Source organism: Neodiprion lecontei, chromosome 5 (genome assembly GCF_021901455.1).
Source record: "Neodiprion lecontei isolate iyNeoLeco1 chromosome 5, iyNeoLeco1.1, whole genome shotgun sequence".
NCBI classification, from domain to species: domain Eukaryota; kingdom Metazoa; phylum Arthropoda; class Insecta; order Hymenoptera; family Diprionidae; genus Neodiprion; species Neodiprion lecontei.
In genome coordinates, this window is record NC_060264.1 from 27,174,527 (window position 1) to 27,199,010 (window position 24,484).

The 24,484-nt window shown below is 35.5% G+C and overlaps 2 protein-coding genes across 3 annotated transcripts; one reads left to right on the top strand and one right to left on the bottom strand.

Moving 5' to 3' along the window:
* The first annotated feature begins 32 nt into the window (after positions 1-32).
* LOC107226511 (ankyrin repeat domain-containing protein 54) lies at positions 33-6,321 on the top strand. Of its 2 annotated transcripts, none has more exons than XM_015667346.2 (4): positions 33-331; positions 1,398-1,491; positions 1,986-2,235; positions 2,783-6,321. In XM_015667346.2, exons 1-4 carry the CDS (start codon positions 44-46, stop codon positions 3,240-3,242), a joined length of 1,092 nt encoding a protein of 363 aa, XP_015522832.1. In that variant the 5' UTR covers positions 33-43; the 3' UTR covers positions 3,243-6,321. The 2 variants fall into 2 exon arrangements, with proteins under 2 accessions (XP_015522832.1, XP_015522834.1); XM_015667348.2 differs by having other exon boundaries at positions 2,810-6,321.
* On the bottom strand, positions 5,878-23,798 carry LOC107226518 (sphingosine kinase 1). Its single transcript, XM_015667357.2, has 8 exons — positions 22,359-23,798; positions 10,638-10,989; positions 10,366-10,465; positions 9,976-10,250; positions 9,628-9,884; positions 8,744-8,839; positions 8,422-8,561; positions 5,878-8,165 (listed from the first exon to the last, which is right to left on the bottom strand). The coding sequence occupies exons 1-8, from the start codon at positions 22,891-22,893 to the stop codon at positions 7,977-7,979; spliced, it is 1,944 nt and encodes a 647-aa protein (XP_015522843.2). The 5' UTR covers positions 22,894-23,798; the 3' UTR covers positions 5,878-7,976.
* Positions 23,799-24,484: the final 686 nt, after the last annotated feature.

Consider the following 24,484-nt stretch of genomic DNA (forward strand, 5'->3'; position numbering starts at 1 on the left):
AACACCTTGCTATTGTGTAACAAAAATCACGCACAGATGTAAAATGACGTCGGTCGACTCCGGGGTTGAGACTGGTAACGATTCGAACGACAGCTCGGTCACCCACGAAAGCAACGTCTCCGCAAATTTCAACTCTCCCCAGGGATCAAATGCTGGTAACAACAACGCGGGCAGTCAGTTTTCCAATGTTGAAGTTGGACCGTCCCGACCTCTGGGTTTACCCATCGCTTCGATTTGCCCTGGTTTAAACACCAATGCTGATGGTCAAGGTACTTCGAAACCGAGCACCTCAGGACCTTTGGTATTGCACGCCAATGCCGAGCCTACAAAGGTATATCAATGTTATTAATAGCCCACTAAAGGCATCATCAATATACTGCGCTTTACTATTCGGTCATATTCAACAAATTACAAACCGTCCTTTTCTAGTACTCAATAGGTTTTCAAATCTCTAGGGTAATGCACGACTCGTATAACTATAGTTCAAGTTTAATTATTTACTATGTGCATGCAAACACTTCTCTGTATGCCTACCAATGGTACATATTTATATTTACCTTAGGACGCAATTGTGTTAATACATACATTATCATAAATTTGACTTTGAATTTGGATAGCGTAATTATATCCAAACAATATGTCAAATTTATTCTTATCTCATTTTATAACGCCCTTCTTTCGTCAGCTTTCAGCATGTCCCACCTCTCCTCCCCCCCCCTCTCTTGTTAGAGAAAGTTGAGAAACTTGGGATGTTTTACTAGCTTTTACTCGAAGGCCATTACTCCTCTTTTTTGGATACCTAAATATGTTCTTAGGTTCGAGATTATACAACAATAATATTTCAATAAATTTGTCAATCAAATGATGCTTGCTTTCATATGTAATTCATAGTCGTTCATTCCTTTCTTTTCTCTTTCTCTTTGTTAATCTTTTCTTGTATTCAATGCTAGAGGATTTTATACATGTCTATACTACGACTTATAATTAATACAATGAAAAACTTTGTCATTTGCTTTACAAATTTATTGATCAGTCTTTTGGTGTACTTAGATAGATTATACTTAGATTCAACGATTATAAAACAGAGATGCTTATATTTCATACAGGTTTAAGTTGTTCTTTTACATTTTTATCTTTTCTTAGGCGCAAAACAGAATTTCAATTTCTAGTTGGATAGTGAAAGGCTATTAACAGTAAAAAAATGTAACATCTATTACAAACTCATAATGTAATGAATAGTAAACTCAATTACATTCATCCCAATGACTTCACAATTAAACAAGATGTAGCATATCCAATTATAACCAAGGAAAACATTCACTCCAATTGCGAATATGTGGATGGTTTTTTTGTATAAAAGATAGTGAAACTAATTTTTTTCATCGTGATGATTTCAGGTTTTGGAGTTTCGCATACCACCGATGTACATAGAGCCTCTTTATGGAGCGAATGGTCAACTGCTCAGTACAACGATGGAGATTTTGAAAACAAGTGAGTTGCTATTTTTCTTAAGGTCGCTGAAGCTTGGACGAATCAAGTTTTATCGAAAGCTCAATTTATCATCGATTCTACTGCACTTTTCTCATTACACCATAAAACCAACTTTACATCACTGTGCCGAAGTGAATATGCCAACAAATCATTGGCAGAATTGTAAATTTATTTATACAAACTGTTGAATTTAAAACTGCATTTTTTTAAATATTGAGCATTCCTTAGAGCCAATGCGATGAGAGGCTGTATCTATAATTATGATTAATAAATCTAGCCCTCTGAAAACTGTGAATCATTGGGTTAAAAGACTCAGGAATACCATGGAAATCTCATTTTCAGATCTAGCTGTGTTTTCCACACCCCAAAGAGCGAGAGCTTTAGATAACTTCTCTAAATTATATAAATTGGCCTATCAAGGCCATGCCTGATATCGATAAGTTCAAAGAAATATTGACCAATAAATCGATGCCTCTATTTATCGATTGACTTAGATATGCTTTGGTCTCCGCAACGGGCAGGATCAACATACCATAGGAAAATGAAACTGCATGCCATGCAGCGCAAATCGAAGTTCAGGATGAAAACGTGGCAGGAGTTTCAAGGGCCTCTCGACGAAAGGAAGATGAGGCTGGCAGCTGCAACAAACAACATTGAACTGATGAGACGACTGTTAACAAGTGGTGTCTATCCCAATAATCACGATGAACAGGGAAGATCCCCTCTCCACTTAGCATCATCCAGGTTAGTGCTATAATTCAAGCTTTTCAATTAGTTCACTTCTGGAATAACAACATATAAAAAAAAAAAAAAAATCTCTGATTCTTCGAAAGATTAGACAACTGATGGTGAATTTTAGAATGCATTTGAGAAAAAAATTGACAAACCCAAACAGATTCTTATAATTTTAAGTAAGGAAGTAGAATACTCATCACAATCAGACTGTATTCAATTCACCAGTGTTTTAGACTTTTATTCCAGCTGTATAAATAGTTTGAAATATAAATAGTGAGAAGAATCACCTGCCCTGCTTACGAATATCATAAACATCCATGTTAATTTCAGTAAATTTATCTTATTTTTACAAATGGTCAAAAATTATATAGCAGGATAATTTAATTTACCTTCATGCGCAAAACAGAGAGACGAATCTAGTTTTCTATGAAAAAAAAAAAAAAAAAAATTTGGCAAAGCCCTTGACGAATTCTCAAAGACAGCGGAATTTCACTAGACACTTTTCACAGCAACATTCGACTTTGCGATACGTTAATTTGATCAAGTTTGTTATTAGCGATATTTTTTTTCGCGCAATTTTAAGGGGTTACACGGACGTCGTGCGTCTATTATTGGAACACGGTGCGGACCCGAATCAGCGTGATTGTCTCGGAAACACGCCTCTTCACTTGGCTGCGGTGACGAGTAAAATAGCAGTAGTAACACTCTTGCTGAAAGCAGGAACGGACGTTCTCTCATCTGACCAGCACGGGCACAACCCCCTTCAATTAGCGCAGACAAAGTTGAGATTATTGCAAAGCTTCAAAGGTTCGGACATGAATAAGATCAAAGAAGAAGTGCACAACGTGGTCGGCATGCTGCTCGCCTATTTGCAGAGGCAAAAAGATGCCAGAGAACAGGTCGAGGCTCTCAGCACATTCTGTTCCCGACTATCACTGTCCAATACTTCGGATGAAATTCAAGGCGACGTCAGGGACTTATTGGCTAACATAGATTCTCTCAGTCTTGCAAGTTAGAAAAAGGGTAAATGAGACAAGTTGAAATTGAAACTTTTGGATTTCGATGTATATCTATTTTAGTATTCTATACGTATATTAACGGTGTACTGAGTTTAGAGTCTGAGGAAAAGAAAAAAGATGACAAAACGTATGTAAAGCAAAAAAGAAACGAAACAATTCCGTCGATATTAAATAATTTGGATTGAATAGTAACTAGAAATTGTTGAAACTTTTAACGTTAATCTAATATTTGTTCTAATTTACCGTATGTGCAAATCGTCAAATACGTATAGAGTTTTGGAAAATACAGGGTGGATATGAAAAGAGTTGTTTTTGAATTTTTTTTTTACACTTGTAACTATGTGTGTGGTATACTCCGCCCAGCTGTTTATTACAGGTTTTTTTTCTAATAAACTCTAGCTACCATTTATTACAGACAAAATTTAAACAAAGAAAAATATTGAAAAATGGCTGACCGAGTCTGTAATTAATCCACGTCGCACGACTAAAACTCGGACTAAATTGTGCGCCTACGATATAATATACTTTGCAACCGATACATGCTAGTTGCAAATTTTTAATAATTTTTATATGAGGTTTAAACTCGACAAGATGGTCAATTCGATATTATTGAATTTATAGACATGTGTAGGCTTTAGCGATGTATTTATAATCGCATTGTCTAAGAATTGATCATATTGAAATTCATTTTCGTTTTCGCTTTGTTTTTCTTTTGATTTACATGGTGAAAACTTGAATTTACATATAATAATGCATGAAATTTCTTGAAAGGATGGTTTGAATATAGTTATAGTTCTTAGAATTAAAGAGAAAAGAATTAGTATCGTTTTTTGCTAATCGGATTTAATGATATGAATTTTCCTTAGTGATGAGAAGAGCAGACTGTGAAAATTTGTGCAAATGTCAATCTCATTTAACTTTGATAGCTTATAGGCAAGCTATTGTTGAGAGCTTTAGAGCAATACTTGAATTTTTCAAAGAACAACAGTTAAGTGAACCGTAATTAGCCTGCAATCAGTTGCATCTTGGGAACTGAGGATTGTAAAGATATTTTTTTTTTATCGGTTTATCGTTCATATTTCATACGAATTTTGGAGAATCCAACTATGAAATATCTGAAAAAATCACAGGTATTCTCAACGCAGATTATTCGCTCACGATGGAATGGATAAGATTTTAGGATTTATCGTCGCGTAGACGTGAGAATCGACTGACTTCGTGTAAATCGTTGTACAAACTGAATAACAATTATAAAATTAAACAATGAATGAAAAAAAAAGAAGTAGATAAATCGTTATGAATCTAGGTAGAGTATCGTACGCGATTAACTCGCGATCATATTGGTTTTAGAGAACAGTTTAACTCGAAAACTTAAAGTAGTATCATTTGCGTAATTGTATGAACTTGTAGATGCGTGATAAAGTGTTGAAATCGTACATTTCGCTATAAATTATCAATGTGTGTGATTTAAGCAATTCATATCCTAGCCCTACTACCTACTAAAAATTCCCAAATTCTCCCCATATTCAATACCTACAATGTTTAATTTATAAAATTAATATGAATTACGGGTGGTGTCAAGTTGACAAGTTTGATAAAAATTTTTTCGATTTTATAAAAGTTATCTTACAATAGAGCAAGCATCTTTGGCTAATTTAATGAGCCAAGGTGAAAAGTTTTTGCTCCAACTTACATAACACGCATCTATGAAAAGTTAAAAAACCGCAGTTGCCGATTACATGTGCCGTTTTTCACTCGCACGTCCGTGTCTTTGTAGTAGGTACGCAGTTTATTTTTCGAACATGTAATCTTATATGTAAGTTAAGTATCTTTAATTAAGTCATTATCCGAAGGAGTTGCAATTTTCATTTTTATTTTTTTTTTTCTCGTTTTTAATATCAGCCTATCTGTATACGTATACGATAATTGATGATTTTGCTCATTATTGTTATGTATTACTGTTGCAGCAGTCAGCTTCATTTTTTTTTATTAAGATCATTGAGTTGTATATAATTATTTGATTGTTTGTTTTTATTTTAATCAATATTCTTCTTTCAAAAGATGTACATAACTGATGTAGTATGATCAATGCATCATTTGTACATATAATACTATATTCTATACTGTACTTAGATATTACACGCATATAATTATACGATAACTACCGTTATTAAGAAATAAGTGAATATAATTATATATAAATATGTGTAGTATCTTGTGTAAACTTCAACGAGCCTGATGATACTTTTATCGATAAAGAAAACAAAATTTTTACGCTGTAATTCTTATAAAATTATTCTCATAATTAATTGAACTGAAAATACAGATAAACGTCTTACTTCTCAATAAAGTGATACGAACGTTTTATTGGAAAATTGTAATTTTGTTCTCTGTGTAATCTTCTGAAAACTTAACAAAAAATGTTAGGTTGTTCTGAAAAACCTTGAATAATGAATTTAGATGAATGATAAAAGCGCGACAGCTTGAATAATTTTCACCGCTCGACGATACTAAAGTGAAAATTGTTTTATGCTGTCGTCAATGACATAATGTCCGCGCAGTTACTCAAGGAAAAGGAGAAATATAAGAAGTTGCAGTGTTTCGAAAAACACTAGTAAACTGTACAATAATATAATAAATTCATAATTTTTATTAATACAACTAATATTTTAGTAATAATTGCCGTAACATTAAAATGAAGTGCCTGGATGGCATTGTTTTACAATTATCATTGGCCATTCTCGTACTAGTCGTTTAACAAAAAATACAAAAAAAAATAGCAACAATAATAAATGTATAAATTGACGAACGTGGTTTTCCAGTGCATTGCGAAATTGATTAAAGAGAAAAAAGATACAAGAGACAATCCAAGCACCAAATTTAAATTTAACTTACAATCCTTAATTATATATAGACTCATAGTTTGTCTCTTAATTTTTGGTAAAGCTAAAATTTCATATCACGCTTAGTTCCCGTTACAGCAGAGAGTGAAGCAAAAAAAAAAAAATCACTACGGCTAGACTATACCCGCAAAATTTTCGCACATATAAGAAGTTGACTATTATTTCAATACTCATTCAACTCGGTATTTAATCCGTGGAAGAGGATTGATTGAATTTACTATTTTGCTTTTCCTGCCAAAGTAACATTCGATTAATTGTCTTGACGTTTTAATTGGCACGAAATTTATGTATCCGAATATCATACTAATCACTTTGCGATGTCGCAACATGTATATATAATCTATTTACATAAAAAATTGATTAAAAACAAACAAGAAATAAGATTTAAAAAAACAAGTATTCAACTCCAACCGTAGCTTAAATAATTCGTCTGCAGCCGTTAATTGATGAAATGATGGAATTGAAGTAAGTAGGTCCCCTTAACTGGCTGTTGATATTTCATTTATACAGTATAGTTTAATATGTACACATCATAGCTTCGTTTACGAGTTGGAATTCAAGGGGAATGGAAATAAATATCATCGACAACAACAACAATAACAGTGATTCCGATACATAATTACAATCGCGAAACACGCTCTCTGGACCTATTCAATCACGAATATAATTGCACGCTCTTATCACAATTTAACGGTAATGATTTCGTGTGCACAATTGTTTTGACACATGCGTAAGTATACTCCTGATCCTTATATTTGTTATTGAGCTTAAAATTTTTATATTTAGCTGCTTCATCACGCGTCTCGAACAATACTCATATACATTTTAAAGACGGCGTTATAAATTTTATATGATTTTTTGTAGCCCTTGAATGATTATTTTTTCTGTAATTTTGTACTAAAAAAATTCTCGTTATAAACCATAACAACAACAATGGCAACAACAACGCACAGGCAATGCCCGAAAATTCTAATATGTATTTGGTGGTGTAATGATATAATACAAAATTTTATAATTTTGTGCAAACTGCAACTATTATTATTATCATCATTATTATCATTAATCATGTTATGCTTTTGTATCTCTGTTATTTTTACATTTTGAAGACATACGACACTCGATTGAAACGTCATAAGAAAATTTTTTTTTCCCCGAGTACCTCAACATTTATTGTAAATGCAGTTTATTGTTCTCTGTTGATTATACGTTTTTATTGACCCGTGTAGGTAGAACATCGCAAATTTTTTAAACCAAGTTTATTGAAATAAGTACTACGGTATTAATCTATGCATAATATCTAATCAAGTCTACTAGAAAATTTCACGAACACACGTGGACGCGATTTCGTATTATACTAGAATCAATAATATATCGTTGTCTAAAGTATTATTTAAAATTTCGCGATTCACTAAATATATACACAATAATTAGTATCTTGGAAGTTGAACTATACCACGCAATACGTATTATAGCTTCGGAAAAAGCAGAAACGACAGATTGCCATATATTTAATTTAAAAAAAAAAAAGGTATCAAATAATCAAATTAGATTATCTATATCATAACGAAAAAAATTTACTTACAGAAATTATAATACGCGAACGTGGCTGGATTCGCCGAGTAAAATACTTTCACCCGTACGATATAATTACATGTAATATTTAAACAAGTCATAACAGGAATAGCGCAAGTGATAAATATGGCCCCGTGAAAAACTCAAAACAATGATAATATAATAAATAGTGGTAATGAGCTTTCGAGGTATCAAAAACCCTCGCGAGATAAATTTTCCTAAAACCTGAGCCAATTTGATTAAACAATTTTTGTAATCATGTGCTCATAACGTTCGCTAAGGATGGAAATACTTCGGCTTGAAGCGGTCCATAATCTACGGCCTCCCCATCGACCGTCAAATAACCGATCATACCTTCGGCTGGTTCTATTCGGAATGCTTTTACAGGAATCATTTCAACCCCAGGGCAGTTGAGGTGGGAACCGTTGCTTAGACCTAATAGAAACTGTAATAATACGAGATTATTAGTGTGAAAAGACAAAAGCGTAGAAAAGCAAAAAGAAACAGATTGAGATTTTGCAAATTTCTTTAGTGATCCGATTACGGTTCAATTTTAGAAATCTCTCAAGAAATTAACGATTTCTATGATTACTACGATGACTATTTCATGCCTTTAATCGGATCTATCGCTAAAAAATGAACAAACAGAATAAAAGGTAATTAGCAAAATGCACGAATAAGGAAGAGGAATAGTATAATACCTGCAGAAGATGTGCCCTGGTGATACCCGCTCTAATAACAAGCAGCCAAATTACACCGTCAGCCAATTTAGCACGAGGCGCGAAGAGGAAATCCTGTCCGAGATGCGTCTGATAGGAGGCGTGGACCATTATGAAATCCCCTAAGAGAAAAGAAGGTACTATCAAACATTAGTGGTACTAAGTGTTCTACAACCGTGTTTGTTCTCATTGCAAAAGCTGAGTTTAATCTTCACTGACGCATCCCACGTTTATTGAACTCTGAATTAACATCAATTTAAATCAATAATAATTAGTCAAGACGGTATCGCATGTCGATGCAAACCTTCGACTTGAGTCCACGTTGAAGGAAGCGCTGCGGTCAATGCTGGCAACGTCGATGCTGGGCCGTACATAATTCGATTCTCACTTTCACCACTGCCTGAAAAAACGGAAAAATGCAGGGCACATTTTGTTATTTGATTTTGTAAACAGAGTGCAAGGGACGTCATAAAAACGTTGGATTTTTAACATTATCTAGGTGATTTGAACTAAGTCTATCATCTTCGATAAATACAATTTATCTCTTATCTTTCAGAGATGATGTGAGTTCAGTTTATCTTCATCAAGATAAATTTTCTGTTCGTATCCACCTTTTTTTTAAGTTAAAAAAATAAACCACCCTACTAAAATACAATTACACCACTTCGAATCGAGAATCTGATATAATTTTGCGAAAATAAATAACCCAATCAAAATGTCTGGTAGAAACTCCTCGCAAAAATATTTTTTTACGTGAGAATAATAATAAAAAAAAAAAATAATAATATCGTATTGTTCAAACTAAATTTTGCTTGATCTCGTAACATTTTTTGTTGTTTTAAAAAAACACCTACACTATCTATAGTTGCTTTCGCATAAAATTTCCCAGCACCTCGATAGCAAAAAATTATTCGCAGCAACAACGTATTTTATTTTTTTTTTGTCACCCACAAAGAAATATTTCGGTGAATCAACGGTTTTTTTTTCGCAGCGTATTAGGAACCTCCCGTTTTTATAGTTTTGTCTTTGATCACCTACAAATGAAAATGAGAACGATGTTATCCTTTATAGAGATAACTGTATGAGAAAGTATGTTAAATTTTATCCAGATGAATTTTTATAAGGATAATCTTATCACCATCGAAATGACAATAATACTCGGTAATTTTGTAAAACGCGATTTAATACCTAATTCGGCGCTCTGCGATTCAGAGAAACTCTGATAACTGGAGAGACCCCCAGTACTGTAGTATGTAGACTTTTTTGAAGTAACCGAGTAGAAGCTGTCGAGCCTCCTTCTGTGATTCCCAGTTTCTAGAGATAGGCTCTCAGTTATAACTTCGTCGACATTGGCGTCCAGGCCGTTTATCCTCTCCTGAGCATCTGGGATCTGATCGCCGTCAATCGCGTCGTGGTAACTCCTGGATTCGCAGATAGTCGAGTACCTAAATTCGACGTCAATCATCGACTTGATTCAAAATCCGAATAATGCAAAGCGACATGTCGAGTACACGCAAATATTCTAATCATGATTACCGGTCTAGTTGATCCCCGTAGCTTTTTGAATGAGAAATTTTGCCGATGTCGGGTTGCCGATCTTTCTGAAATCCGTTGCCGGTGGTGCCGTTCTCTTTTGGAATTGGCTTGTCGTACGGCAGGAAAGACACTTTGCCTTTGTACGTTCTGAGCCCGATTAGTCGTGCCAGGCTCCAAATGGTAAACCTTTGACCACCGATAGCACGAAGTTTTTCGCTCTCGATGTCAATATCGGATAACAAACCCCAGCCGACGGAGAGGAACGAGAACAGTATCTAAAATGATAAGACGTTAATGAATCAGTTTTTGTTACTGCTGTTGATTTGTTTTTTTTTTTTTTTTTATCTTATTCGTTATATCGATACACTAATTATAGAATATAATAATCACCTGATTCCTTGTCTCCACTCGCACTAAGTCCATAGGTGTTTTTCTACACTTAACGACTGATAGAGTACTGATAAGCATTGGATTCAGGTCAAACGGTTCTCTGAAAAATAACAGGGAAACAGAAACTGTTGTGAGATTGTTTATAGTATTGTCGTTATTTTTTTTTTTTCGCTCAACGTACATAACATATAGCAGAAAAATCATCATGGAAAAGAAATTGGTAGAAGAAGAATCTTTCAAGTGCAGTATAACGAAATAAATCGATCACTAACTGCGCGGCATGTGCGATGGACTTGGCGAGGCCGTTTCCGGATCCGCAAGGGATGATGCCGAGAGGTAATTGATTCATGGCTTTCTCCCAGTCCGGCCTTTCGAATAGTCCATTGACGACTTCGAATATGATACCATCGCCACCGACCATCAGCAAGCCGCTCCATTGGTAAATATCCTTCGACCTGACAAAGTCCCTGGCGTAATTTGGGTACTTGGTGATATGGATCTCGTACGATTTCTCGGCCTCCGATAAAATCGGATGAACTCTCCGTTGGAACGTTTCTCTCGCCCTGCCTGGTCCCGATTTCGGATTCAGTAGCACCAACAGCTTTCGATCTTCTCCCGGACACGCTAAGAATGAGAAGAAAAAAATTGAAACTACGTTAGAGCGAAAAGTATATACTATTTCAATTACGTCATTTTGTAAGATTAGACGACAGAAATCTTATCAAATCTTTAAATCACTATCTCCAACCAAAGTGGAAATATTTTTCTTAATCAGCCGAATTAATTGCACAAGTACTGGATATTAATGGCTGATTGTGAACGGTTAATACAATTTTCACAATATAAGAATAATTAAAAAAAAGTCTGAGAGGTTTTTCTTCGGATTTTGGATAAAAAATAAACTACAGCATTCTCAACAATCAAAATTATTTCTATGGTGCGGTAATTATTTTTTGCTCAAATTTCGTAGTTTCCCAAAAAATTTAACAATTTGAAAATATTTCGCATAACGTGTATTGCTCAATAGTTATTTGGTTCATTCTGTACAGCGATGAATTTTCTACAAGAATCTTTGAGGAAAAAATAATTGGCAATTCGTAGTATCCTCCAGCAGACCTTTATTGTTTAGAAATATGCAGTATCGAATTCCACATCACGGCCGCACGTGTGCATTGTTCATAAATTACAAGATTAGCATGAAGAGAATAAGCGGTGAATAATTAATCTCAAGGTCGTTGTCTGCGGTTCGATTTACTCCACGCGGACACTTGAAAATCGGTATTTTTTTAAAAATTGTTATACAGCGAATGAGTGATTGTTCAAAGAATATAACAATGTTACATCAATCGCATAAATAATATATGTTTAAGATAATGATCAAGTACATATGAATCATCGAGTAATTTTCTTGTAAGTAACAAGGTAGATCGTGAATTTTAAAAACAAATTTTTGTGCGGCAAATGCAGCGGTATAATAATAACAACAATACTAATAACAATAACGACAAACACATCAAATCAGTCAACCTGGAAAAGTCAGATTTGAGTCGATAAATGTCAAATGCGATAACATTTTATCTTCTGAAATATCGGCACGATAACGAATTATGTCGTTATTCGTAAGAAACGAAAACGGCTGTATTTGAAAAACCGTAAGATTAAATATTACAAGAATTTTCGGTGGGAACTCAAAACTGTAGAATTGTGTGGGCGGAAACAAAGGGAAACAAAAAATGATATGTTTTTGAATCACAAAATGAATTTGAATTACTTTGCCGATCTGACGGAGATCGAATGAGGCGCCAGCTGGCGGTGGCGTCCTGAAACATAGCGACCGGTAACGATAAATCGAAATCCCAATTAAAAAGAAAAATCACGTTTGAAATTAATTTTATTTTCGACCGCATGACCATGATGTATTTCCAATGAATTTGATCATGTTTTAAAATTTTAATCTTGAAGTTGAAACCACTTGAGTAAAAAAACCCTTTGACATCTTTTTGCATAGTATTTTCAAAAAGTATATTCAAAAACGCACAAATTTTAGAAAATAACATTCAAATTCAGGGTTTTTTCAAAAATTTATAAGTACGTGCCGAAAAAATTGTAAAAATTTTCGAAAATTCATGACCTCCTGAACGGTTGGGCAAGAAAATTCGAAAAAAATCAACGCAGCTTTTTTCACAGAATTCAAAAACAGGGTCATGTTCCAGCAAAATCAAAAATGGTAACCTTCGCGTTAGTTTCAGTTGGCATGGAATGCCCTATGTGTACCTATAATCAAACTTTGTAATTATATGTATATACATACATATCTTACATTATGCGAAAAAATTTTGATCAATATCAAATAGGAACAGTGTATTGTTTAACAAGGAGGCAAATTCCTTATTGAACACGATTCTTTATATAAAAAGAGAATGTTGCACGTTTTTTCCCGCGGCACGAGATTGAGGTTAGAGTTGCGTAATGTCAAATTTATTCGCGACTGCGCGTGCGCGCAGTGTAAAAAATACCGAAAATACGATCGGCCGCCACGGGCTGAATCTGCGTTGCCAACGTAACCAACTTAGCATAAAAAAAAAAATGTCCGTCTCAGAATCCGTGATAAGTGGGCATATCATCTAACTACGACACACGGATCAACTTTACGCGCAAGAAGATGTTTCGTATCAGTTTACGTTTCTATCTATGATATTATTGTTAGAAGAGGCGACTCGCAAGGCAAGATAAGCGTAAGCATTTATTATTTCAGTCTGACGTACGTTATTATTCCAGCAGTACGTGCAAACCTCGTAATATATGCAAACGTATGCAACACTTTGCACGTTTAGTGAAATAATCGTTTTGTTTTCATTCGACTGATTATGCCTACAGATGATTAATGCTGCGAAAGGAACGTGAGAAAATGGAAAACACGATCGGAGTTTCTTACCATTATCATCGTCATTTCGTTTTTTCATTTTTGTACCGCTGAATTCTAGGCCTCAAGATACATTAGCTCCGAGGAACGAATAAAAAATCCAATTTAAATCGAGGGTGAAGTAAAAGAGAGAGAGAAAATAAAAAGATGAAAAATTGGCGTATATCGACGAGAAGTTTGTTGCATCGATAATTATTATTTCAAACAGATTCTTTGTAGAACGGTAAAATATCCACGTATATTTATATCGTAGTTTATATAATTTCACCTTGAAAATCAACAATAAACAACGATAACGAAAATAAAAATTATGCGCGTCGCTCGACAACATCGACTGTTTGCGAAAGAAAATATACCGTATACATTATGTATACGTAAGAGCGATTAGTTCCAAATAAACCGTGTATAATTGAGTGTTTACCTGTCTACCTCATTACATTGCATCCATACATGAGTGAGCAAAGTGTGTATACGTACGAGGAAATGTTTCCATCGAAAATGCGGCTGTGTAAGGTAATTAAATCGTGAAAATGACAATGAAATGGTACGTATATTTAATTGCGAAAGAATTACGTGATCAATCATTCCTATGACGGGCACGTGCATACATCACTCCTGATTAGTCAATTAATCATTGAAGACGTGTTGTTGGGTCGTGGTGTATCCATGAAACAATACTCAGGGTGGTTAGGGTGACGTCAAGAAATTGAAGAATCGCTTATGCTGCCAATTTTCATACTTTGCAGTATCCGGATTATAAGAAATCGTTTTAAAATAGTAACAAACTTTTGAAGAGGCAGATATTTTACATATAGAATCACGCAATTGTAAAGAAATTTAATTATATAGATTGGTAAACGCGAGACGTAAGAAAAAAAAAGCAACAAAAAATATATGAATGATTAATAATTTTCATGTTCAATAATATGAACGTAAATTTTTCTAGAAAGAGAATTAAGAAGTCCGACGAAAAACACTGTGGGAGAGAAAAAGATAACAAATTATAAACCTGATCGTTGGACTTTCACCGGATGGTTTTACAATTCTGACACTTTTTCTCTGTCGAATCATAAAGACAAATTAGCATAGGCGTGTTTCTTCTTCACGTCATCGTTAACAGGAAGAGGTTCTTATAAACATTTTCGACGTACAATATCGAGTCGTTAACTGTCGGTATGTTATTCCGATATATTATAAAACATTACGGGATCTGACGATTACATCACCGAGATCAATCATCTAATTTTCCAAATAACTTTTCTATCGATTAAAAATTTAAAGGAACCTAACTTTTATGAGAGAAAAATCTCTACAGCTTTCTATTCAACAACTTGAATAATTCTGTAATTAGACATGAAAAATAAAAACGAAAGTACTTACGTAAATGATTTTTCCCCGATTCGTACCGAAAAGAGATCATTTCATTCGTTCATTTTAATTCGAAACGAACTCAGCATCATGGATCTTGTATACATAATAAATAAACCCGACTTAACGTATTCATTATGAAATTCTCGATAGCAGTTTCGTATCGAATTGGTTAAATTCAAGGCCTAATTAAACCCCAACAGCAAAGTAAGTAACAAGTACCAGATTTCGAAACAACTCAAGGTTTAAAAAAAAAAACAAACAACAACAAATTGTCAATCAATGATCGTAACCTTTGAGTCACACATTATTGTACTGATCGGTCAACTTTTATATCAAGATAGAGTTCCATGATTTTTGGGATCGCTGATTACGAATCTGATATCATATTTGGAAAATTAAGTATAGCGAATTTAATCAACGACCCTGAAAATCCCTGAACAAAGTTTTTTAACCGGATTCGATCGGATTTCAAATTTTGATCCGCCAACTCAAATGACGTGTATAAAGTTGATCTTTACAATATTTCTCAATCTGAAATATACAAATTTGTCGCAAAGAAAAATAATATACAATATTTTGTTTTTACGTAACTTATCATTTGTTTTTTTTTTTTTTTTTTTCTATCTCTGAAACTCTTTCGCATCGTAACTTTGCAAAAGCTGCACCGACGACGTGTAATTGTAGGCAATTGTGCAGCACTGCACCTCACGGCATTAGATTAGTGCACCTGAATGCATGACGTAGAAACCTGAGACTATTGTATAATAAACATTGCAGCAGCTGCAGCACGGAAAAATGCGCAGACCATTGTTCAAACGCGCATTAACTCAGCTCGGTACTTGAAACAAAGTTTCGCAGATGGGAAAATCCGAATAACTCTTTGGTCTGCAGGAATCTAACGTCATCCGCATTTGTTTTAGGATATTCATGAATGTTCGGAACGCAACGGTTTGAAATATAAACAAACGAAAATATTTACAACGATAAATAGAAAAACTTGAAAAATTCTTTCGCCGATAAATTTTTCGTCACGACAACCTCGACGGTTTCATTCATTTCATTAGAAACGTCCGTGTTCGGAACAGGGATTTTCATACCTTTCGGAATAAATTTCGCACTTTTCCCCGCAGGGATAAAGGCAAATGAAATAAAAATAAAATACAAAGGAAACTTAACACGGTTGCATGACTACGGTAAATTAGCTTTACTTCAATTTGAAGAATGACAGAGTGCATGATGCACGATCGGTCAGTTTGTTGTTTACGTAACAAACATGTTCGTAATCGTATAGCGTTTTATTTATGATTTTATACAGTATATGTGTGTAAAGTTGCATTCGGGGATAAATTTTCTATAACCACACAACGAGTACGTGTGAAAAATTTCACAACGCGGGTTCGTGAACCCCTTTCACTTCTATAGTTGTGAATAAACGACTGAGAATAACCATAGAGTACTTACAAGGATTTATATGCTGTACACGTACGGCCCTGATGTCAAGGTAAAAACGTTCGTAACATTACGATTTATTGCGTGTGTGTGTGTGTGTAAAAATTTTGTACGGTGCGGAGGAAAAAAAAAAAAAAACAACGAAAGATTCAAAGAAACTTGTGTCCCAATTTCAATTTTTCAACGAAATTTGTATGCATAAAAATATGAAAATCATTCTATTCCAAAAAATGTATATATATTCTTTTTTTCTTCCCTCCTTATTATCCATCGAAATCTAAAAACTTGCGATGAAAAATTTTCATTACATGCATTCACAAAGTTTTAGATCGAGATTTGTTAAAATTGACCTTCTTTCAGAACATCAGGAATGTAAGTATATATAATCTTGAAGTCTGGTTAGATAAGGAGAAAACGAGGGAATGGCGTATGTATTATAAATCGTTTTCTCGAGAAAAAATTAGTCTCATAATTAGTGACATTAAAGTTCCAACTTCCGGAGACTGATTTGAATCAGAGTCATAATTTACCACAATTCTTTCTCACTCCGTTCGTAATATCTGTTGAACAAGTTATTGGTATAATACAGAATTCCGATGTTTCGCTTCTTTACAATTCTCGACAATTTGCAAAGATAAAGATTTTTGTAATATTGAATTCAATTATTCTATACGTACGTTAAATTTGTTGCTAGTTTGTGTTAAAAATTGAAGCTACAATCGTAGATTATATAAATTAAACCGAAGAGTGATTTCGTACATACATTACAGACAGAATTCTTTGAAAATTTTTCCAGTTTTTTTCACTTCGTTATTTTCTTTTCGTTTGGGGATATTTAAATCGTTTCATCTGGAATTTTTGATATAATAGAATTTTACAAATTTTATGAAAATTCAAGGTGAGCTGATTAATTTGCAAAAAATGTAAATAAATATGTATACAAAATATGAACGGTTTTTTTTTTTTTTTTTTTTGTTTTTCTGTTATGATAATGAGGTTAATTGTTTCTTTACGATCTTCCGCAACGTCGTCAAAATAAGAATCTGAATCATTGAATGACCCATAAAAAAAAAAGACCAGAGACCGACAATGAATTATTCATGAGTTATAACCGATCTCGAGATAATAGCTGAGAGTTGAACCTATTATATTAAAATAACAGAAACGATTATGATTATATTACTAAAAGCACGCATGGGTGAAACGTGATTTGAAAGACTTTGATCCTATCGCAAGTAATTTAGGCGTGATTGTTAATAAAATTATTTTTTGGTCGGGATTATTATATGCGTAGAAAAAAAAAACCTTCGATTTCTTGTTAACCTTACAGACTAACTGCGGTGATTTTCAATGATAAACTTAAAAAGATTCGGGTCATTCCAGAGGCCGGTTTACGGATCTGTACATCTATAGACACAGACGTAACTATGACGAACAAGTTGTTTTTATTTTCATTCGGTATAATTCTTTCATAAATTTCGCGTCTTCCGCGTCATCGGGGAGAAAATTTGCAAGGCGAATTCTAGAACAGTTCGTAATTGAAATTTTTTATTCACGCCACAGAACGGATGAATCATATCTGCGGTTTAATTTATGCTCTTTTTTCAAGTTCGTTCGTTTCATTTGATTTTTGTTTTTTTTTTTTTCATTTTCGTCTTTTTTTCATTTTAATTTCACCGCACGACAGCCGTAACGAAGTTTGATACATTCAGCGAGTTCGAAAACAGATGTTATACAAGAAACCAGTTACACGCTATTGAATTAGAAAAAAAAATAGCAGATTATAAAGAACGATAATAAAGAGAAAAAGAAATTAGCATCGAACGATTTTGCGCGATCGTTTACATCGATGGATCGATCGATCAATTCTTTTCTTGCGTTAGGTAGACGTAGTTTTTTTTTTTTTTTTCTTCTTTCCTTCCTTTCGTATAGTACACAAAGAATCGGTTGTACAATTTTTAAATCGATCACGATCGATTATTACGTAAATTTTTATACATCTCTATTCCATTCTTTAGATTCTTATACCAAATTATACAGAATGAAATAACGGCGCAGAAACTTTGTACGTCGGAATCTCTATAACTTTTCGTCACGATTATCATTGTTATCGATGTTTTATTTTTCCGCTTAACTACCAGTGACGCGAGTCGTGTTTTCGAGAATGATTATGCAGGAGTTCATAACATCCGCAGTGGCGGCGATCCTTGAATCAATTATACCCGAGGAGTAGCCGCGTAAGAGCAGGTGGAGGAAAAATAAAAAAAAAAAAAAAGGAGGGGGGGTGGAGGGGGAAATCACGATCACAATCACGAACAACGAGAGAAATTCGGAAAAACAACGCGTCAACTATCTTATCCTGTACCTACTATTTCGACACAGCGAAACCTGAATTCACACAACCAATTCTGACGATCTCGGAGAAGAGAACCTTTTTATCTTCATCGATCGTTCCATATACCAAAAGCTTCGATTTTTAACACTTCGATCCCTTGTTTCGCAATATTTTCACCTATTAACCGGTAAACTTTTCCGTCCGGGTGTGACGTAAGAATCGCGACACAATAACGTCATGTGGGTTTCTCACTTTTACATAACAAGGTCATCGACCTCGTTGCACGTAGCATCCTTGCCTACGTTATACCTACAGAATAAACCATCTGCCTGAGACCAACGTGCAGGCTGAATCGATTCGCGTGCAGGTTGAGGATTCGTCGAGCGGTGCAAGTGGCAATTTCGAGATGCACTGCACCGTGTGATAACTCCGACTCGTTGATGCTGTTGTCGCAGTGTTCGGATATGTGATAAAAAGGACAAGTGAGGAGATGAAGCTTCTACAAATTTCCAGGTGAAACTATCCTCGACGCTCTTCTACAGATTTCTGACACTGTGCAGTACCGATTATCAATTTTAAAGGGGTGACTTTCGTCGATTTCGACGTTGTGCATAGCTCAAAATATCCGAGTCCACGTATGCTCAAACTCGGCAAAGATACTCTCACTTCATACGCAATTCTGAGTAAAAACACTCCGATGGATTTTCGTTTGACGGAGAAATAAAGATATGGCATAGATTCTAATTCAGGCCAAAAATTAAGCGGTTATTCCGAAATTTTTTCGACAGGGAAAAATTGAATGGATATTTTCAAAACTCTGAGGATCTTTCAACGCTGGTTTAAACTATATCTAGTAACTTTTTAAAGTCATTTGAATCATGATAAATCGAGTTGTTGTCCGCACTGGAGTTCGCAATTTTGTTTTTTGAAATATTCTCGTTGTTTGGATTATTTCCACGAACACGAAGCCAAATCTATCAGAGTTGAAAATTTAATGTTTTACACGTATTTTGAAAAGAAGTTATCATTTTTACCAATTTTTTTCTCACAGCTTTTTGCAATCGAAAACGATACTTTAAACGATGCAATTATCTCAACGGTAGGTTCGTGGTCTTAAAAATTATTCCAACAAAAAATTTTAGTCACGAACGTGTAGGTTCGTAGTTCATGTTATGACTCGTCATTCGTTGTGCGCATCACTTGACTCGATCCTGCTCAACAGTAATTATGTTAATGGGATGACACGCGATACTCTTCTTTAAGTGCATTCCTGTCTCAAAGTGTCCAAGATTGGTTTTCGTGTCTTGCTAGTGTCGATGTACGTATTTCAAAGAGTGAGTTTTATCAACGTTTACACTGCAATTGATGTAATTTCCTTGCTGTTTCAACCGCGAAAACTTCTTCCTCATCTTTCACGGATGCTAAGACACTAGATTGTTTTATAACTATGCAAAACAATTCTGTTTTCAATGTCAAACCTAAGGACGAGATTTTACTTTTCAATACGTTATCTCTTACTGCCACGAGCGTTCAAAGATATAAAGGTTACTTTAATTTTCGACCGATTGTTTGCTCTCGAGCTAATTATACCCGAAGGGGCGCAAACTGAATGCTCGTTAATCTGTTTTCGTCGTATTTGTCATCTATTGTTTTTACACCGTAAGAGAACACGTTTCTTTCAAAAAACACACGTTATATCCTATTATTACTACGTCATGCCGTGACAATAAACCGGAAAAACGGTAAATTCGAAATTTCTGTGCACTCCACGACGATATAACGAAAATAAAATATTATTCGACGTGTAAAATCGTGCTACCTTGAAACTCGGGAGAGGAATAAGAGAATTGATCTATGACAGTTAGAATGAAGGTTTAAATTACTGAATTCAGAATGTAGCCGGATAAAATCGCTTATAGTTAGATCTCGTGTGGTATAAGATTATAAAGTGCAATATTTTATCAACACGACGATATGATCGTGCCGTGTTCGCATCGTTAGTTCTGATCTTGCTGCTGTTGGATAATGGCACATTGCACACACGCGAACGATCAACGTTCATTCAATTTGACTCCCAAATTATGTTGCATTGATAAATTAGTCGTCACAAGAAGTAAATTTATCATCATTCGTGATGCAGGAGCATGACAACAGTTATAATTATAAATTCGCCACCGTAGAAATCGACTTGTAAAGAAGAAGAAGTTTGCGAAAAAACAGTTATACAAATTATACCGATTCGTACCGTGAGATCAAGATTACAAATTTTATATCTTGTACCAAAAAAGGTATAATTAATCACAGAAACGTAGGTTATCTGTATACCTTTGACGACGGTGAAAAAAAAAAAAAACAAACAATTTTTATAAGTCCGTGAATTTTTAGTTACTTCAATTGTCGAGGTCAATCTTTCACTCCTTATACTGCGTGGAATTCTGTCTTTGCAGGTATTTATGAGGGATATAGTGGTAATTTAATAGCAACATTCCAACATCCGAACGGATAGTTTTGCTTGATGTTTTTGATAAATAACTTTCCGACGTGGATGCGTGAACTACGATAACAAACAATACAATATATTGATATTTTTGAGGAATAATATTTTCCCGATTCGATACTTTTCGAATTTGAGAATATTTTCGAAAATCTCTTGACCAGGAACGACTTTGATGATTAAGTCTAAAATCACGAAGATATTCCAGGAAATCCAGACAATATTTCTCACTAATGTCTTGTATTCACTAGCGTGTATTATTACAATGAATAAATGATACATGATTATTACAAGTTTGTGAAGTACATTAAGTTGGCAGCGTTTTATGATCAAGTACTCGGAGAAATTTCGAGACCTTAAATATCATTCGCGATCTATAGACGAAGTTTTTATCTCAAAATTGTGCAACTTTGTCCGTTCAAATTGAATGTAATTTACAAAATCATTTCAACTCCAATAATTTGAGTGTAATTTACTTCACCAAATTACCGGTGTAAGCAATTGACATTGAATCTCAGCGTTCAGGTAAAAATTATTGGAGGTTTTATCTCCTTTTCGCATCGATACTGCACTTCGCATACTTGTTTGGCATGTAGCGTAAACATAGACGGGAATCTCCCATAAATTTCCATAAAAATATCAAGTCGCGAAATAAAATCAGTCACATTAATAGAAATTTAGGCTTAGAGATTAGCTAAGCTCTGAGGTTAATTTCAAATGATATTCGGTTGACCATTTTTCATAACTACTGTGCAGAATTACAATTGAAAAATAAAAAATTCAAGTGACTTCAAGTGGCTTTAAATGAATTGAAACAGGTTCTTGACCACACTATAAACTATATATACATATAACTACAGTGTGGTTATACTAATTTGTTTACGTACAACTTAATTAATATTACACATGAAAATTTCTTTACGCAAGGTAAACCTTAGGGTAATGATTGTGTCAATACTTTATGACATCATATCCATAATCCTGGTTCAAGATAAAATTCCCCAGGATTTCTGGTTTTTCCCAAGATTTAAATATGACTGTCGAACCGACGAAATGAGAATTTCCCGAATTACCAAAGGTTCAGTGTCCGCATTTCGAATATTATAGATGGGAAAAGTTTGATAGATAATCCTCGTAGTCAGTTTTTACCAAACGAGAAAAACGTTATTTATATTGACTGTTATGAGGATTCACGCATGCATCATTGACCAAAAAACATAGCAACTATCGCAATTCAAAATCTGCGGCATTTTCTCATTAGTAATACTGTAATAGGAATGAGTGACGTTTCGCTCGGTCGGTAAAGATGAAACAAAATGCTAACGAATGAGGAAAAAGTAGAAAAACGCGTTTCCGGTTGTAAGGCGAGAAAATTTTTTCTTTCCGTAGGTAAAAAAAGGTGGAAATCCCCTGCTTCTTACCACTGAGAAGAAGCTCCAAATTGGCGTCGGTAGGACTGAGTAGCGATTTGGGAACGGGTACCCTGGCGATGAGGCACTTGATGGCGAGTCGCCACCTGCTGGCTTCCCTTAAATTGTCCTCGTACTTGTCGAAGCTGCGAAACCTGAGGGTAAGAGTGCTTCTTTCGCGTCTTCTGGCGCCCTTGACGCGGGGTTTTTTCATCGGGTACGAGTAGATGTAGAGATAGGCGGACATGTCGAGTTCGTCGTAGGGCTGAATGTTTTCGCTCGATTCGACGACCTTCAGTTGGGTTCGAGAGGCGCCCGGGTGACAGACGCAAGAGCCGGCGTTTCGCTTCTTCGACCGCATGCATCTGCACCCGATAATATCGCTCAACGCGATCGTCTCAGTCTTGGTGGATCCGTTGGTCTCCTTTTGAAGGCTGAGACCCTTCTCGGTAAGCTTGACTCGGTAGAACGTGTTCTTCTTCGAAGTTATGTAGAATGTTTCCTCGAGCACCGGATCTGCCCGGAGCGCCTCGCCATTCCCTTCCATTACAATTAATCTTATTTAATTAAGAACAATTGCCAACGTCGCGCCGTTTCAAACTCGAGTTACCGGCCGAGTTCTCGTTCAGATGTTCCGTTGTCTTTTGTTTTACTCCTCAATGGCATCTGTCATCTCAACGAAATCTCGTTACTTGCTTTATTAACAATGATATCGTTACTTGTGCGAATGAAACTTTACTCCATTATTGCATACAGAGAAACTGACGAACACGCGCACACACATTGCGAAAATATCAACGAAAAAAAAATCGAACCAGTGTTTATATCAGATAAACGGTTAGAATACGGCGCGATGGATAATAAATCCGCATAGCATTTGCACGCCGAGGAGAATTCACGATAAGATTAAACCGCCTTTTGCAAAATAAGATTGAGGCAATAATCGGTAGGCCTCGAACCTCGTTTCACGCCGTAATCCTCAATAGTGTGCGTATATACGGCACCTGCACATTCGCGTCGATAGGATGCAGCAGCGAGTGGCGAAATACCCCACGCTTCATAGTTGTCCGTTGCTCAGGTGGCAAGTGACAACCAACTCTGTCATGATTTAACCCCCGACAGCCAAAGTGTTCAGAAGTTCCTTCACCCGGACAGCACGTCGTTGTTTTCGCAACAAACCCAGCTCGAATTACAGTCGGCGACAAAGATTAGGAAGCCGCGAATATCGCGCTGTATAATAATACTTTATAAAATCGTCCACTCGAAAAACAACCGCCTTCTGTTATTCGTTTGTTTACTATTAACACGTCCTTTTTTCGACTCGGAAACCAGTCAGTCGATTGCGCGGGGCCCGCCTCGTGTGCTGCACTGCGACAGCAACACCTCGTTACACGGCTAACGGGATCCTACGCACTGATCGCCGGGTCGCTCGTATCTCTTGAAGTTGGTCTCGATACCGTCTATAGTCTCATGCCCCCCCCCCCCCACCCCCCCGCCGCCGGCGACCCTCGGAGCCCTTCGCCACTCCGGCGCCGTACGGCTGCGTACAACGAGCAGGTGTGCATGGAGGTTCCCCACTACCCACTTGCCTTTCTAAGTGTTTATGCTAATTATCAGCAATGCGAATGCACCGATTCACCGACCGCGGCATAAGTGCTTGTCGGAAAACTTGTCACAACGCTCGTTGCTGAAAGCATGCTGTCATGAGGGGGAAATGCTTGTCACAGAGTTCCAAGTTGGTTTAGAATTGTGATGCCACCTAGTTACACTCCGTTGAAACATTTTTCATTGGTGAGGTTATGGGGCGGGAAACTTTGGTACGAAAATTTTGTACTGTTACCGACCTATAAGTGCTTACACTTTTCGTATTGAAATAATGATTAATATATTGAATTATAGAATTTTTAGGTGTGCAGACTTCTGCGCCGATTGTGAGTGATGATGTATTTCTTTCAATCACTTCAATAAATCGATATATCTACGAATGAAAATTGATTCGATACTATAATTTTGGATATAATTCAGACAGTGCAAGTTATTCAGTTACCGACAATGTCCGTAACGGACCATTAAACATTTTTATAAAATAAAGTCACATGTTGGAACTGTGATTAGTTCAACCAGGTTTTGGAAGCTTC

What these genes read in the sequence shown, in the direction of transcription:
- LOC107226511 (XM_015667346.2), top strand. Translation starts at nt 44, where the DNA reads ATGACGTCGGTCGACTCCGGGGTTGAGACTGGTAACGATTCGAACGAC. An exon ending in GATGGAGATTTTGAAAACAA is followed by an intron (nt 1,492 to 1,985) that starts GTGAGTTGCTAT and finishes CGATTGACTTAG; the next exon opens with ATATGCTTTGGTCTCCGCAA. An exon ending in CTCCACTTAGCATCATCCAG is followed by an intron (nt 2,236 to 2,782) that starts GTTAGTGCTATA and finishes GTTTGTTATTAG; the next exon opens with CGATATTTTTTTTCGCGCAA.
- LOC107226518 (XM_015667357.2), bottom strand. Translation starts at nt 22,893, where the DNA reads ATGGAAGGGAATGGCGAGGCGCTCCGGGCAGATCCGGTGCTCGAGGAA. An exon ending in AACGTGGACTCAAGTCGAAG is followed by an intron (nt 8,562 to 8,743) that starts GTTTGCATCGAC and finishes CTTTTCTCTTAG; the next exon opens with GGGATTTCATAATGGTCCAC. An exon ending in CCAGGGCACATCTTCTGCAG is followed by an intron (nt 8,166 to 8,421) that starts GTATTATACTAT and finishes GTATTATTACAG; the next exon opens with TTTCTATTAGGTCTAAGCAA.